This window comes from Pleurodeles waltl, chromosome 12 (genome assembly GCF_031143425.1).
Source record: "Pleurodeles waltl isolate 20211129_DDA chromosome 12, aPleWal1.hap1.20221129, whole genome shotgun sequence".
NCBI lineage: Eukaryota > Metazoa > Chordata > Amphibia > Caudata > Salamandridae > Pleurodeles > Pleurodeles waltl.
Genome location: NC_090451.1, coordinates 635862486 through 635878970, shown reverse-complemented (window position 1 = coordinate 635878970; position 16485 = coordinate 635862486). Strand labels below are relative to the sequence as shown.

Here is a 16485-nt window from a genome sequence, read left to right as displayed (position 1 = left end):
GTTCAGTATTTTCGACTGACATCGCATTTGAAACCCTAGTTTTATTGCCAATAAATCTAAAGTGTCCTCGAAGGCAAAATATTTAACCAAGCTTACTTTACTCAGTTGTTTCCATGCTCTCTTCTTCTTCCTCCTCCTCTGCTACGTCAGTACCCTCTGGCACAGTCTCCTCCTCTTCCTCCTCCTCTTCCTTCTCATCTTCCTTCTTTTCAGGGGGCTTTTCATAAGCCTTTTCAGAAGGAGTAACTATTACACCATCCCAGGTTGACATTTCAGTGGCAAGATCTGTTTGGAAAGTAACATACTAGAGTTAAAACATCAAGACCGTCAGTTTCGACGATTGTCTACAGTTGAATCATGCAACGTTACTTACAGCTAGCATCGCCTTCTTGTCCCAGGATGTGGCGATATCCACCGTGTGAAAGTATCCGGACCAGAGTCTGTGCTGTAAAGCAAACCATGTCCTGAAAAATAAAAAAAAACACCACACACATTAACCTTAATCCAAAAGGGCACTTTCACTTAAGAAAAAAAACACAACTGCATAAAGACAATTGCATATATCTAATAATAATACAAATAACTCATGTTAAAACATCGGCCAAACTGGACCATTTTGTAAGCCATAGACAAAGTGGTTGGCTATGTTGACAATGAAACATGCATTAGCATGTGAAAATGAGAGAATAAGCGTCCCAGGAATAAAGCAAGCCAATAAACTTGCCTTACTGAATAGTTATTTTAGAAAAGCCTTTCCTGGAAAATCCATATAAAACTTTTAGTTTGGGAAAGGTATTTAAAACTGTACCCTCAGACAAATAAAAGAAGAGGCCCACTAACCTTCACTACAAGAGTCACTCACCAATAATGAAAGAGTTGGAGATATTTTGGTGCATGAAGAAGCTCAGCATGTGTACAATCCCTACCTGCTGCTCAAGTGTCATGACAGTGTGAACTCTGAAGTTTCCAGATTCACAAGGGTCTGTGATTCCTACAGACCCAGGCAGAAAGAGTCCAGCTGCTAGTATCTGCAAACAACGCCTGTAGGGAAAACAGATTTTGTAGTAACACTGTGTTGTGCTATTGTGCTAATTTATCAACCCATGAGGTATAGCGTTTGTCATACCTGAACGCAATATTGAGAGCCAGGGGTGTTCTTTGTGGATTGTTCATCACTGCATAGTGCCCCTGAAGGTGAAAGGACAAATCAACTCATTGTATGACTGTGTAGACAAAGATATAAGCAGATTGACATTTGAATTTGTGAACAACTAAAACATACCAGCAGATCAATTATCCACGGTGTTAAAGGCTCAAATCCAGGGAACCGGTTCCTCAGATCCTTAAGCAATCTGACTAAAACTTTCACTCTGGAAAGAGAAGAATATTTACTAAGGCATTACCTTGCAGCACGAATGTACAAGTGACAAATTACAATGAAGGCAGCAATTCATACACACACACACACTACTACTGCGAGAAAAAGCTTTAACGTTAACTAAAGATCACAAAATGGGTAAAAAAAAAAAAAAAAAGGCTTTTCATAACGATGACTCGTGACAACATTATCGTAGAAGCTTCTTGGTGCTCCCCAAATGGTCAAGTTTCATCTTTTACTAAATGAGTCACTCAAAGGATATGTAGATGATACATACGATATTGCATCAAAGGCAGACAAAAAGATCTTGATAGACAAAAGGCAAACACGGTTGAACATAAGTAGACGCAAGAATTGTAGATAAGGATCCCAGTCAGTTGTAACTTACGTGGACTGTGATGCATTTTCCTCAAACCAGCGAGCATGCCTAATGGCGGCCAAAGCGCTCTGTAACACCTTAATATCCACTGAAATAAAGACAGAAGTTATGAGTTAACAGCATTCAATCCATCCTTACATTGCCTACTAAGCTTAGCAGACAGGAACGCTGAAATGAACGGACCAAAAAGAAACAATATTTATTGTAGAGGCTCAACATCTGTAGAGAGCACAAATGAGTGACCAAGAAATGAATTAGACGAGGAGAAGATACTCATGCAGATTCAGGCAAACAAGAGCGGTGCACAGTTTGACAAAGGGACTCAAGGAAAATAAAACATAAATGGGGAGGAGATAGGCATTTACGGATAGATCCAGAAATTGTCACACAAGGGCATTGGTCAAAGTACTCACAGTGAAGATCACCATCTAGCTTGCGCAGGTTAGGGGGCACTGTGGTGATCAGAATTTTAACAATGGCATCTGCAGAGCTGATTTCAAATCCAGTTTCATTGACCTCCATTAACAACTCTACAAAATAAAATAGGTCTAGTTGGAATAATGTTGAGTCACATAACTGAAGCGCTCCTGTAGCTGGGCTCCCATCTACCCAACTTATGTACATAGTCTCGGGCCTCAGTATCCCAACAACACAGCGTTCCTTTGCTAACCAATCGTATTATGATTGTGTAGATACACACCATTAGGTGCTCGTATCATCTGACTACCTGTAATAATCCAGGGGAAACATCACATACTGAACATAAGCTGCTATTGGAAACTTGGTGACGATGCCATGAATTATTTAAACGTACTGTAAGAGTGAAATGTACTTGGAGCCTGCAGTGCCAAAACACCCCCCTAGATCTTACGCAACAAGTTAAAAAGCAGTAATTCTGTGGTGTTTAATTGTGCTAAATTACCAAATAAATATATTTAAAAAAAAAAAAATTAGGTCAACCAACCTTCTGAAGCGTCTTGGGCCTTAAGCGTCTCGACTACTTTGTTCCCTAAAGCTGAAACTGCTTCCACTGCAATAAGGATAAAAAGGAGACATCAAGTTCAATTCTCACCACCATCCCCTCAATAAAATAACTACGCAGACCTGCGGCGTAGAACTAACCGGTAGGCAAGATCTTCAATATAACCACCAGATCTGCAACGTTATGGCCAGTCATCATAGTGCCTTTCTTGTAGGAACCAACTTGCCGAACTTCTTCTATTTGCTGTACAAAAATAATTGTATTGCAAAGAAGTAAAAAAGGTAAGTATATGCTACTTTTTCTCCTTACCATGGCCACAAGCAAAGATAATAATTGCACACCTCAACCCACCAGATGCAAAAAAATACTATTACCGTATGACTCATCATCCAGGATGCCTTGTGATAAAAGGGGCGCTATGTCACTGTTGTGCTGTTTGGTCAGATGGACCAAAGCCCTATTTGCTTAATATAATCATGTACTGCCAATTTCTATTAAACTTGCATTGGGCTTCTAAACAGGTAGGGCTCGGCTTCCTATGAAGCAGGTGTCAGTATTAACCCAAGTTACACTATTTTTCCACTGAAATCATGTTTTAGATAAACATATCTTTAGGAGTGTTGTCGTACCAGAGCTGCACTCTTACCATACTTCAAGCTGTCATCTGTAGGAAAGTACACTCTGACTGTAAGTCACCCCTACGGTAGGCCCTTTCAGCCCAAAAGGCGGGATGCAGGTTTGTGTGAGGGCACCCCTGCATGAGCAGCAGTGCCCCTACGAACCCCAGTTCCAATGCACTGGACTTTGTAAGTGCGGGAAAGCAATTTTACCCATGTACTGGCCACAGGTGGTCAAGCTACATAACGGTAACTCCAAACCTGGGCACATTTGGTGTCAAACATGTCAGAATCGTAGCCCAATACTAATGCCAGTATTGGAGGCATGATTCCATGCACTCTGGGGCTCTTTAGAGGACCCCCCTCCCCCTGTATTGCTCCTACCAGTCTTCTAGGGTTTTACTAGCAGCCCACGCTGCTGCCACCCCATAGATTTCGGTCATCGTCCTGCTGCTTGACTAGCTCAGGCAGGTGAAAGCAGAACAATGTATTTCCTGTGGAAGAGCGAGGCAACACGTTCTCCCTTGGAAATAGGTGTTACAAGGCTGAGGAGGGTAGCCTCCCCACACCACAGGCTTGATATGTAGGGCACATTTGATGCCTTGTCTGCATAAACTAGTTAGCACCAACCCAGGGACCCCGGGTCCCTGCTCTTGCACGATTCTGGACAAAGGAAAGGGGAGTGACTACTCCCCCATTCATTACCTCCCCAGGGGTGGTGCCAAGAGCTCCTCCAGGTGGCCACTTGATTCTGCCATCTTGAAAACAAGATGTGCATAGGCCCCTGGGAGCATCCGAGAGGCCAGGTGACCGCAACTGGACACTTCAGGAACCAACAAGGCAGCAACTCCCGAGACCTTGCCTTGCAGCATTGTTTCCCCAGCTCCTTCCAGCAACTGCAACATGTCCATGGCTGTGCTTCCTCTTGGTGCAGCAAGACTTCAGCTGCACCAAGAAGGAATCTCTCCTGGAGTGATGGAGTCACTCCCCTGCATCTGCAGGCATCTAAGGCAACGACGTCGGGCTGCGTGGAGCTGTTCTCCTCTGGAACTGCACGGATCCTGCAAAACAGATGGTGGTCTGGAGTGGTCCTCCCTGCCCTCTGTCCATTTTGGGAGACAGTGAACCCTTGCCTCTCCTTTCAGGGCAGTACCCCTGTGCACACGACTCTTGTGGCAACCAAGGCTTGTTGACTCTTGCGCTGAAGGATCTTCAGGCTTCAAGTAGCCCCAGCACTTAATCCTTGCAAGGACAGTCTCTTCCATGCTGCTCCAGTGATGGGGGACTCCTCTTCAGGTGTGCTGATTGGGCCTCACTGCAACTTACTGTGTCAAGCGACCCTTGACCACACTGCTGCCCCGTGCCGCCTCCACTCTGCTGCCTCTGTCATTGCCCGTTCTCCTGACTGCTTCCGAGCAACCAGCCGATGCGCGCCACAGCCCCGTCCCCTCCTCGAATCTCTATCCTTTTTCAGCCCATTCCCACCGCTGAGCCCTGGCCCCCACCCCCCCCCCACTTTCCCATTCGCCGATCCCTCCCGCCTCCCAGCTGCCACACCCTCCCACCTCCCCTCTTATGGCAGCCGCAGCAGGCAGCTATACTGCCAGTGACCTCCACGCCGTCAATCCAGGACGCCCCCCACTTGCTTTCAGTCCTCCCCAAATAATACCAAGGGACCTTTCTCCTGCAAAGCTTGCCGCTTCACCTGCACCCTAAAGCACCGCGACAGACCTGCCAACCACCTCAGCTGCATCCTACTCACCACCCGCTCCATCCACAAACATGCAATTGAACTATGGGACCTACTAACCTCAACGGACATCGCCTTCTTCACCGAAACCTGGACAAACTCAGCCTCAGAACCCGCCATAGCCATAGCCATCCCTGAAGGCTACAAATTCACCAGAAGAGACCGCAACAACAAACCAGGAGGAGGACTCGCCACAGTACACAAAAGCACCATCAAAGTCTCGAGTAGCACCCATAACACTCTCAACCTTGCCAAGCACCTCCACTTCAAAATCCACATCAACGCCAACACCACCCTCAAAGGAACTCTGATCTACAGACCCCCAGGCCCCCGTTGTCAATTCTGCGACGCCATTGCCAACATCGTAAGTGCCAACGCCCGACTCCACAGAATACATCCTCCTCGGCGACCTGAACTTTCACCTAGAAAACAACGCCTGCTGGACAACCTTGCCAACCCCGGCCTCAAACAACTCGTCACCTCACCCACCCACTCGATCCAGTCTTCTCAGCCAGCAACCACGTCTCCTTCAGCCAAACCACCGAACTCAGCTGGACAGACCACCGCTGCATCCACTTCTCCTACCAGAAACCAGTCACTCGCCGCCACCACCGCACACAACCCCCCCCCCCCCGACGCAACTGGAGCAAAATATCAACGGATCAACTGATTTCCACCCTCGCCCGGGCCACACCCCCTGGGACCCCAAAACAGCTGCCACCAACCTGCATCGTTGGATAGAAGACTGCACCAACACCCTCACACTGCAAAAAAAAACACCCGCCACAGAACCAAGGCCAGCTGGTTCACCCCAGACCAACGGCTATGTCACAGAATGGAAAAAACCTGGCACCTTGAACCTACCAACTCCAACCAAATTGCTTTCAAAGATGCCATACGCAAACACCACCAACTGATCTGCACCACCAAAAGGACCCACTTCAAAAACCGCATTGACACCAACGCTCACAACAGTAAAGAGCTCTTCGGCATCATCCAAGAGCTCTCCACTCCCAGGACCTGCTCCAACGAACCCCTGCCATCACAGGAGTTCTGCAACTCACTCGCAACCCACTTCTGTCGAAAGAGAAGAAATCCACAACAGCTTCAACCCCCAGACGCACTAGCTGACTACAAACACCCACGAACCCAACGCCCCAAGCAACACCCACCTCCTCCACACCTGGACCCCCGTCAACATAGAAGACACCGCCAACACCATGGCCTCCATCAACTCCGGATCACCATCAGACCCCTGCCCACACACTATCTTCAATAAAGCAAACATCATCGCCCCCCCACCTCTGCAAAACCATCAACAGCTCCTTCGAGTCAGCCATCTTCCCAGAAAGATGGAAGCACGCAGAAGTCAACGCCCCGCTGAAGAAACCAAAAGCAGACCCAGACGACCCCAAGAACTACCGGCCGATCTCCTTCCTCCCCTTCCCAGCCTGGTTCCTGGAAGACAGCAAAACGCTCAACACCTCCCAATCCGGATTCCGCAAAAACCACAGCACCGAGACCGCACTCATTGCTGCCACAGACGACATCAGGACCATGCTCGACGAAGGAGAAACAGCAGCACTCATCCTCCTGGACCTCTCCACAGCCTTTGATACAGTATGCCATCACACTCTCCGCACACGTCTCCACAACGCTGGAATCCGCAACATGGCACTCGACTGGATCTCGTCATTTCTCGCAGGCAGAACCCAGAGAGTCCGCCTCCCACTGTTCCCGTCAGAAGCCTCCAGAATCATCTGTGGCGTCCCCCAAGGATCATCGCTCAACCCCACGTACATGGCCCCACTCACCAACATCACACGAACCCACCGCATCAACAGTTTCCTACGCAGAAGACACTCAGCTCATCCTCTCCCTCACGTAAGACCCTACAACTGCAAAGAACAACCTCCACAACAGACTTTACGCCATCGCCAGCTGGATGGAATCAAGCCGCCTCAAGTTAAAACACAGACCAGACAGAAATCCTCATCTTTGGCACCAACCCCTCAGCATGGAACAACAACTGGTGGCCCACCTCCCTAGGATCCGCACCCTCACCCACCACCCAGGCACGCAACCTGGGATTCATCTTGGACTCCACACTCAGCATGTCAACGCCATCTCCTCTTCCTGCTACAACACGCTCCGCAAGATCTTCAAGTGGATCCCCATTGAAGCCAGGAAAACAGTCACCCACGCCCTGGTCAGCAGCTGGTTGGACTACGGAAATGCCCTATATGCAGGAACAACCACCAAACTCCAAACAAAGCTGCAAAGAATCCAGAACGAATCTGCCCGCTTCATTCTTGACGTCCCACGTCGCAACCACATCTCCCCCCACCTCAGAGACTTACACTGGCTACCAGTATCAAAGAGGATCACCTTCAAGCTCCTCATCCACGCACACAACGCCCTCCACGACACAGGTCCAGCATCCCTCAACGACAGACTCACCTTCCACACCCCCGATCTTCACTCGGCCAGCCTCGCCCTCACCTCCGTCCCCTGCATCCGCCACAAGAAAGATCCTTCTCTTACCTAGCCGCCAAGACCGAGAACTCCTTACTGCTCCACCTTCGCCAGACCGAAGACCCCTTGACATTCAGGAAACACCTCAAGACATGGCTTTACGACCAGTAGCTCCCCCCTCCCCTCCCCCACCCCAGCGCCTTGAGAGCCTAACGGGTGAGTAGTGCGCTTTATAAATCCTTTGATTGATTGATTGATTGCCTGCTGCCTTTGGGGGCTGCAACTGCTTCTGCTGGCCCTCCCAGCTGCGAGGGCCAACCCAGACTCCCATCCAAGGGTAGTCCCCTGGGGCTTGCTGGTCCTCTTCAGCCTTGCAACTCTGTGCTCCACCCTGCATTTGCCAAGGCTTGTTGTTGTTGGTCCTCCTGACCCCTAAGTAACTGCAACCCAGCAACGGATGCGGGACATCATCTGCATGGCTCCAGGGACTTCTCTGCAGCTCTTGGGCTCCACAGCTTATCTTCTACCTCCCGTCGACCCAGATCTTCATCCACAGAAGGGTGGGTAGTGGCTCCTGCCCACTCTGGACACTCCACCCTGGACCAGATTATGCCCCTTCTTTTGCAGGTCCTTGTCTTCCAGAATCCACCTTTGGGTTCCTCTGGTCTGGTTCTGCTCTTGCTAATTTACTTTTCTAAGTCCTTGTGAAGACCAGGAACTTACCTCTGCTCTCGGGGGGGGGGTGTCACTCAGGTACTCACCTCTTGAGGTGCTGTGTTTTTCCAGCTCCCCTCTAATGACTCCAAATCCTTGGGTGGAGGACTTCACATTCCACTATTTTAGTATATGGTTTGGTCCTCCCCCTAGGGCCCTAGCTATTTTCTATAGTTTCTTGCCAACGCTTGTTGTTTCCTAGGCTAAGCTAATTCCCAATTGTTATAGAGTATGTGTGTATGTGTGTATGTGTATGTGTGTGTGCATACACACACACACAAATAAATATATCTTGTGTACGTACCTCCAGGTGCGGGACCACCTGGAAGTAATCTAGTTCAGTGTTACTGTAATAAAGTACCTTTATTTTCGTAACGCTGTGTGATTCCTTTCAGGTGTGAAAAGTTGCTGTGTGACTGTTGTGGTATTGCAAGGGCTTTACACCCTCTCTAGATAAACCTTTGCTGCTCATCCACAGCTACCTCTAGAGAGTCCTTGCTTGATTCTTCTAAAAGAGGCAACACCGGCTTATTCTTTGATGACCTTTGAGGCCACATTATCATTACCCTTTCCACCCTACTCCTTTTAGGTGACCTCAACCCAACCCATTACCAAAGCAGAAATACTCAAAGGGACAGGCGAGCCCTTACCTGGACACTTGATTAGAATGTGTGTTCCACTCTGGCCCACAGCATGACCCCCCCCCCCCTTTGCCATAAAAGTCACATAAAAGACAACCAATATATTGCTTATTTAAGTATTGCCACGTAAAGGCTCACATCGCTTAATACGAACACCCTGAATACCCCCACACAAAAATTCACAACCTCACATATGTACTGAACACCTTTCAAAATGCAGAGAAATTTATGGGATGCTTGCACTTTGTCACAAGATTTCTCCAATTCACCCACAACCCAGTGATGGATAATCTTGAGACCAACAAACATGCCATGTCCAACATCAAATCAAGTGTCACATCAGTCCAATTAACTTACGATCAATACCCTCCAAGCAATGCCAGCAACAAGTACCACTAACTCCCCAGCAAATCTCCCTAACAATGCCACTTTCAAGCCCACCGCCTTATCCCACTTGAACTCTTATCACAGTATCAAGCTCTTCAACTTTTTCCATACACCCTTTCAATGTAATGGCCATTCTCAAAAGGGTGAACTTATCATGTGCACCATCTTACCCAGTCAGCAAACAAATCCTTACGGCTCTTCCCAAGGTACTAACCAATCCTTTTATCCTTCCACACTGACAAATCCCCCCCACCCCCATTCCCCCTTAACTACACATTGGGACTCTTTGTCCATTCCCCCCCTTCTTGTTAATGGACATGTACTTAAATAGTTATAAAACTCGTTGTGATAGTATGTAAAGATTTCATTATTTTCAATGTCAACTCACCACTTCAAAATTTCCTGGTGCCACAATGAGGTTATCAATGACATTGTTGATCTTTGTGACCAAGGAGAGTATTGATGCCTAAAGGGGAACACGCAAATAAATAATAAGCAAAAACAAACACAAAATCAATTCCACATCCTTATTCTCTACATACACGCCAGCTTAATTATCAGGGAGCAAGACGCAGCGCCCCCAACACAAGAATTTACCCGAAAGAACTGTTTTGTTTATAGATCGCACCGTAAAAGATTTTGGATCCATACGTGCTGACTTATGAGTACTCCCTCACGAAGACTGGGGGATAATAGTGTTTTGCCCCCGTCACGTGATACCCACTACTCTTTCTCTATTGATCGTACATTTTCTTGAAGAGTTTTACTTGATTAGGATAAGCCATTTATGCATGTTAACACCTTGCTTATATTTTACCCTGAGGAAGTCAATGAGATTAATTTCTCAGAGACGAAACACGGCTGTTGTTGATGACCACATATGGAATCTTTCTGATGTGATGAACATGTATGAAAACCTCGCACAAGAATAAAGACACTGAACTTTAACTCTGTTTGGATTATATATTGATTCTCCAAAGACCAAGAACCTAACTGTACAGACTTGTCTTATTTCATACGAGTGCCCTGGCCTTTTGAATCAGTTTGGTTTTTCCTATTGGAGAAACACTGGAGGTGCTGGGAGGACCCTCCGCTCGGGAGCACCATATTTACTATCTATTTATTGTTAAAGAAATGTTTTGTTGTTATTCTGTTAGCGCCTGTCCCTATAATTTCCCCCCCTTTTCTTCACAACAAAATCAATTCCATTTGGACACAAACTGACTGCCTATCTCAGACCACCCAAACAAACCAACTACTGGAAGTAGTCTCTATAGGTATGATATTCGACAGCGCAATGTGTCTATAATGAAGCACGAAAATTAAAAAGCAGTACCTGTTCTGCTGGTGTGGGTGCGAGGTCCTGGTTCCTCTTTAACAATGCGTCACTGAAAGGAGTCTCGTCGGGGGCACTTTTCACACGAGGGAAGGCCATCTCGCACTGAATAAGGAAAAGGATGTTATTAAAATTTATTAACCAGTGTACAGGTGCAAATATTTTCTCCAGAATCCACGCTCAATCAATCCCTTACAGTGCAAGCACCATAGCTAGACAAGCCAATCTACAACACTGTTGTCGGACCACTTACCACGTAGAAGTCAAAGGGGATGTGTGGAACAAAAGGTCTAAACCTAAAAAGAAGGTAACATCTGTTAAATCACTGTTGGATCAGATACAGTATATGAATGAACAAGCAATTAACATTATCGGTGCTGCAGAAACAACGCGAACACACCAGAGGTTAGTCAAAATCTATGCAGAGATGTCAAAGAAATGTTTTATAAAAATAACTTGCTGCACCTGATGTAGGAAGAATAGGAATACATCATATACAAACAAACATAAATTCCCAAATACCAATACAAGCATTTTAGGCTAGATAGTTGTAAACCAATGTAAGTAGTGAAAGGCTTAATACACGACATGTTAAAAAAAGACAGACTGTGGGTTCAATAGAAAAGGCAGGTCATATTTAGGACAAACAAACACTTATTAGTTAGGAAACATATATACATGCTACATTGTTAAGTTAGCTGTGCTGAAACACACAAGAGGCCCCAGCCACATTAGAATGAGAGTTTTTCTTTAAAGCTGCACCAACTGTTGCTTTCATAATGTTCACTCAGCATGAACAGGGTGGAACAGAAGGGTGTATCCTTCCTTAGCACAGGGGTCCTAAAAACCACAAGTCATTCATATCGTGTTAAGGGGAATTGTGTAAAGGGTCAGATAAGTATTTACAAGGCAGGGCTACCATGAGCAGCACGCAACATATAATCTCTTGTTGTGCAGAAAGATAGATATGGTGAATGACGTCAGTGTAACTTACCCACCCATGAGGCCAACAAGTGCATGTGCTTCTTTCCAGAGGCACCTTATTATCTTATCTGTACTGCTTGTAGTTGCTTACGTCAATGGTGAACTCTTCACCACAGTTTTTTGTGGTTTTTACAGTATAAATGCTACTGGTGTTTGAACCAGAACTTTGAACTTCAGTCATGGCCTCTATGTTGAGACTGCCTGTTGTTCCCAGCTGAAAATCGATTAAACCTATATTATTGTGTTAAATTGATCTGTCTCATTTTGTTAACAGATTTCCCTCTAACATATTGGCGAGCCAGCCAGGAGCTCTACTTTGATCCCACCAACTGCTGGACTGGGGGCCCTGCCTGTCTCCACGAGGTGATTTGCGCACTTTTTAAAGAGGTAAGGGAGATGCCAACATTTATGTAAAAATCTCTGATTTCGTGGGGACAGATCGGTCTCTGTGGAAGGTAGTGAAGTGGACAAAGTACGAGGTCTGTTCCTTTTATTTTATAAAGACAGTTACAATTTTGACACTGTAATGTATGTAATTTTTGTGTTTGCATGCAAGATTGTGTATGAATTGAGATAATATTAAGGGATCCCGGTGGTAAATCCGGAAGATACAGGGAGCTTGACTAAGTAAGTCAAAAGTGGTCAGGAGTAGTGTTGGGCTTGGGGGCTGAGCAGTCAGTGTATGTTTTAAACACCACTCATGTCAACCTAACCCAGATATTAGATCTGGAAGTCACTTTTTTGTTGAAAATAGTGAAAAGTTGTCCCCTCTATGAATCCAGAGGGAAGTGACCAGTAGTATTTTGTTTGCCCTAGTATGAAATTAAGAATTACTGTGTATGTATATTAAAATGTACTGTGTATGTATATGCATGTATAGACAGAAATGTGGCCACATAATAATGTCAATATATAAGTTTGTTATTTAGTGTATAAGTTAGGAATAAGTATCAGACCTCCTATTCTTATGAAGGTTAAGTCATAACAGTATACTCAAAAGTGAAGTACTGTCCCAAAAAAGTCAACTAATTAATTCCACATCCCTGAATTAATTATTCATTTTTATAACAGTCAGGCTGTCGCCCTCTGCAACAGAATTGACCTTAAGTAGATCAGCAATATCAATACCATAGAATAATTTTTTTAAAGTCAGAAGTTTGTGTATTTATAGTATATCACCTCTAGGCCTTAAAAACAACCTACATTGACATAAGAGAAATGCCTGTTAGACAATTATAAACAAAATATTCAAAGAACTAATACAAGGACATTATCCTCCAAGTTAAAAGTAGTGTAGTAGCCTTATGAACCCCATAACAAATATTGACACTACTAACTATTATTCCCATTATGAAACTATAGAGCGTCAATATTGGAGGCCAGATGAAATATCATATAGTATAGACTGGGACATACACACATCTATTGAAGATATACAAATAGAAGGAGAATTATTAGCTACTATACATACAAATATATTTAACTACCTTTCAGATAAATGTGAACAGGATCTTCGCATAATTAGAATAAAAGAGTTTATTTTTAAATCTACAAAACCTGTTGCAGTTGTCTTTCCAAGAGTAAAGTTTTACATTTGTTTTCATGTGTGACACTGGTGCCACCTTGTGGCAGGAAAGTGAATATATTGAAGTTACTGCAATTTTTCAGTGGAACCATGGGCAACAGTCACGTGAATTCTCTGCAATAATAACAGACTCATCTTTAGTATTAGACCTCTTACTATATGCATTTATTAGGGACCTCCCAGTATGGAATTTAGGATATGAATAATTTATAAACATACATATATCACAATAACATTATTGTTTGTTGCGTCAGGCAAACAAACCACTTAGGCCACACATTAATGCACCTACCCAATATATATGTAAATGAACAAAGTTTTTAAAGAGATTAGGGCTATATATATATGAATATCTGATGTTCACCTTCATAGCCTAATAATAGTTTATGTGAAGTCTGGAAATACCCTAGGAAGTAAATAGAAGTCCATTTAGAGTGAGAAACATATGGTACAAAAGATTAAGTTCACTAAACAGACATGGGGTCTCCTTTAGAACACATGGTTAAAGTGTTCTCAGGAGACAGGGACAGGATAGGAAAATACTGTAAGGAATGGCACAAAGCAACATTAAAACTTGCACATGCATGGCCCAAGGAGGGCACACTTGATAATACAATAATATAACACATGGGCACCTTCCTACAGAGCAAATACAAGGGAAATAAACTAGAGAAAAGGAAGATCACACTAGACCAATGGAGGGTCTTTTGTGAAACAAATATGAATGAGTCAAATACAAAGCCTCAAACCCTCCCTTCGGCTCCTCCACCCCCCTATCAAGATGTGCCATTAAGGTTAGGCAGTGCAAAGGTACAGGGCATGTATACTTTGCAACCTGGTGCCCCACACTCATTACCTATCTCTTCACATCCCCCTGCTGTGGGATATACAGACCCAGAGTATAGCCCACCATTAGAATCTTTTTCTAAACATAGAGAATATGTTGATCCATCTCCATGTCCTCAAATGGCCAGTACACCACAGGAAATGTCAGGTGGGGACAGTACTAAGTACATAGGGACAGTAGATGCTACATTTACACTTCATTTAGAGGACGAGATGTCCCCCACTAGAAAGAATGAAGGTATACCTAATGAGGGATCAAGAGGGGTACAGAGAATGGAGGGGGCTAGAAAAAAGGAAGGTGTTTTTTAATATTGGCACTCGGTTTTTTCAAATAAGACAAGAAGGTTCGCTTTCACACCAGAAAGTCCTCCCACAGGGTGCTGGAGGTTCATGCACTCAGGAGCAGAAGGTAATAGTGTAGGCAAGTGGGTCACAGAGCAGGAAGATGGATGGGTAGACAAAAGAGCGGCTTGGGAAAAGGGGGAAGGACCCCTGAGGCAGTCAAGAGCCCACACTATCCCACAAATAATTGAACAAGAAGGACTAGATGACACAGTCTACACACATAGCAGCTTAGATGAAGAAGATATGGGTTTAGAAAAATCCTACAAAGTATCAGAGGGGGCATTAGATGACATCACTGAACATGTTAAAAGAATGTCCCTTCTTGAGGATCATAACAAGGAACAGTCACAATATGCCTGTGAGGGAGACGAAAACAGTAAGACAGGACAGACTTTACAAAAGAAGCCAAGAGAATTACAGAGATTAGTATTTGATGGGGCGCATGCACGCCCATATGAAAGAGGGAACATTTGATATGGCAGGAAAAATGACACTGAGAAAAGACATGGCACGTGCATTCCCTGTATGTCCTGGCATTAATTTGACACCCAATGAAATAGTAGCTCAGTATGAAAATAGTTGGTATAATGTTGTCCCTTTTACTGACAACCTAGCAGGTTGGACAGAAGGACTGGCATCACAGATGACACCATGGCCGCGAGAGGGTTCCTTTGAACCCCGAGACATGGCTAATGCAGAAAGGTGCATTTTTCAGGGTGCAGGGGATCCTTATTGGGATTATCCCTATATGCAGAAAAGTTTAAGAGTGTGGCAGAGATATGCTTGTAAGTATGACTCACGTCACCCTACTGGCAATAGGACTACAGTCCTGTCACAACTGCCCTTGATATTCAAGGGCCCAGGGGCGCCTCAATATATACCATGGCCCCAGATGGACAAAGAAAATCTTTAAAAACAGTTGCCACAACTTGCTGAGGGTGCTGGGAAATGGATAGCAGCTCTGGAAAAACATACTGCAGGGATTACTCTTGCAATAGGGGACATTAAGAGTTTACTAAGTTCCCTTATAGGAGATGAGACAGACACATTGTTCACAAAGGCAGGAGTAAAAGATGTGACATTAACTAACCCAAAATGTGATGGGGCACCCTTTAATAGAGTAAGGGGAATTGTTTGGAAGCAACTGAGGAAAATGTATCCAGACAGGCCAGACATTGGGTCCCTTATGGCACAAACAATGCAGCCAAATGAGGACCCAGCCCAATTCCTTAGCAGAATGAAGGAAAAATGGACACAGGAATTGGGGGAGAGTTAGGATGTCACTGGACAGAATGCAATACTATTTTTCAATATAGTGAAAAAGGGTCTGCCAGTTGAAGTGCAGGATAAATTAGATAATATAGTGGCCTTGGAGGCCAAACCATGGACAGAGATACAAGCACACATAATACATTTTTGTAAGAAGAGACAAGAAAAGGAAAAGAGTGAGAAAGATAAAATAGAGAAAGCAGCAGCTAAATTGGTCCAACAGAAACTAGCCAAGAAAACAGAGGAAGGAATTGCCACTGCCACCACCCAGTTAGCTGCAGTGTCCCTGGGAATGCCTCCTTCAGGCACCCCAATGCAACCCTACCAGTATGCCCAGAGAAGCAATAACAGGAATAATGGAAGAGGAGGGCAAGGAAGGTTTGGGGGAAATAGAGTAAACACATTCCAGAGGGGACAGACATGCCACTATTGCAAAATGACAGGACATTTCATTAGAGACTGTAGGGTTAAAAAGGAAGATGAACTTAGCAACCAGACCAGGGCAAATTATGGCCAACAAATGGTACCGCCTGGTGGCATTGTAACACAACCTGCCATGAGTCCCCAAGTGATATCTCCCACAGCCCCAAATACAAATGCAGCCTCAACCACAGATACAGCCTCAACAGTTACAGCAATCAGTGCCCCAAATACAGTATGGGCCACAGCAGACAGTGCAGCCCACCTTGCAGCACCAGAACTTACAAGGAGGGATAACTGTCAGGGGAGGGAACCCATTCCAGCAAAACTACATGGGAGGATATGCCCAATGAAGGTGCCCAAGGAGAAGTCTCATG

General features: G+C 45.0%; 1 protein-coding gene across 2 annotated transcripts in view; it reads right to left on the bottom strand.

Annotated features, from left to right (window-relative positions):
* ILF2 (interleukin enhancer binding factor 2) overlaps nucleotides 1–16485 on the bottom strand; it is a 92042-nt gene that overhangs the window by 67831 nt on the left and 7726 nt on the right. For both annotated transcript variants that reach the window (XM_069218106.1, XM_069218105.1), the window contains exons 3-14: nucleotides 10913–10955; nucleotides 10660–10764; nucleotides 9712–9789; nucleotides 2880–2982; nucleotides 2722–2787; nucleotides 2171–2287; nucleotides 1767–1845; nucleotides 1283–1370; nucleotides 1127–1188; nucleotides 927–1041; nucleotides 374–464; nucleotides 97–285 (exon numbers count right to left, since the gene is read on the bottom strand). In XM_069218106.1, coding sequence (XP_069074207.1) covers nucleotides 98–285; nucleotides 374–464; nucleotides 927–1041; nucleotides 1127–1188; nucleotides 1283–1370; nucleotides 1767–1845; nucleotides 2171–2287; nucleotides 2722–2787; nucleotides 2880–2982; nucleotides 9712–9789; nucleotides 10660–10764; nucleotides 10913–10955 — 1135 coding nt within the window. In that variant the 3' untranslated portion in view covers nucleotide 97. The remainder of the gene's footprint in view (nucleotides 1–96; nucleotides 286–373; nucleotides 465–926; nucleotides 1042–1126; nucleotides 1189–1282; nucleotides 1371–1766; nucleotides 1846–2170; nucleotides 2288–2721; nucleotides 2788–2879; nucleotides 2983–9711; nucleotides 9790–10659; nucleotides 10765–10912; nucleotides 10956–16485) is intronic.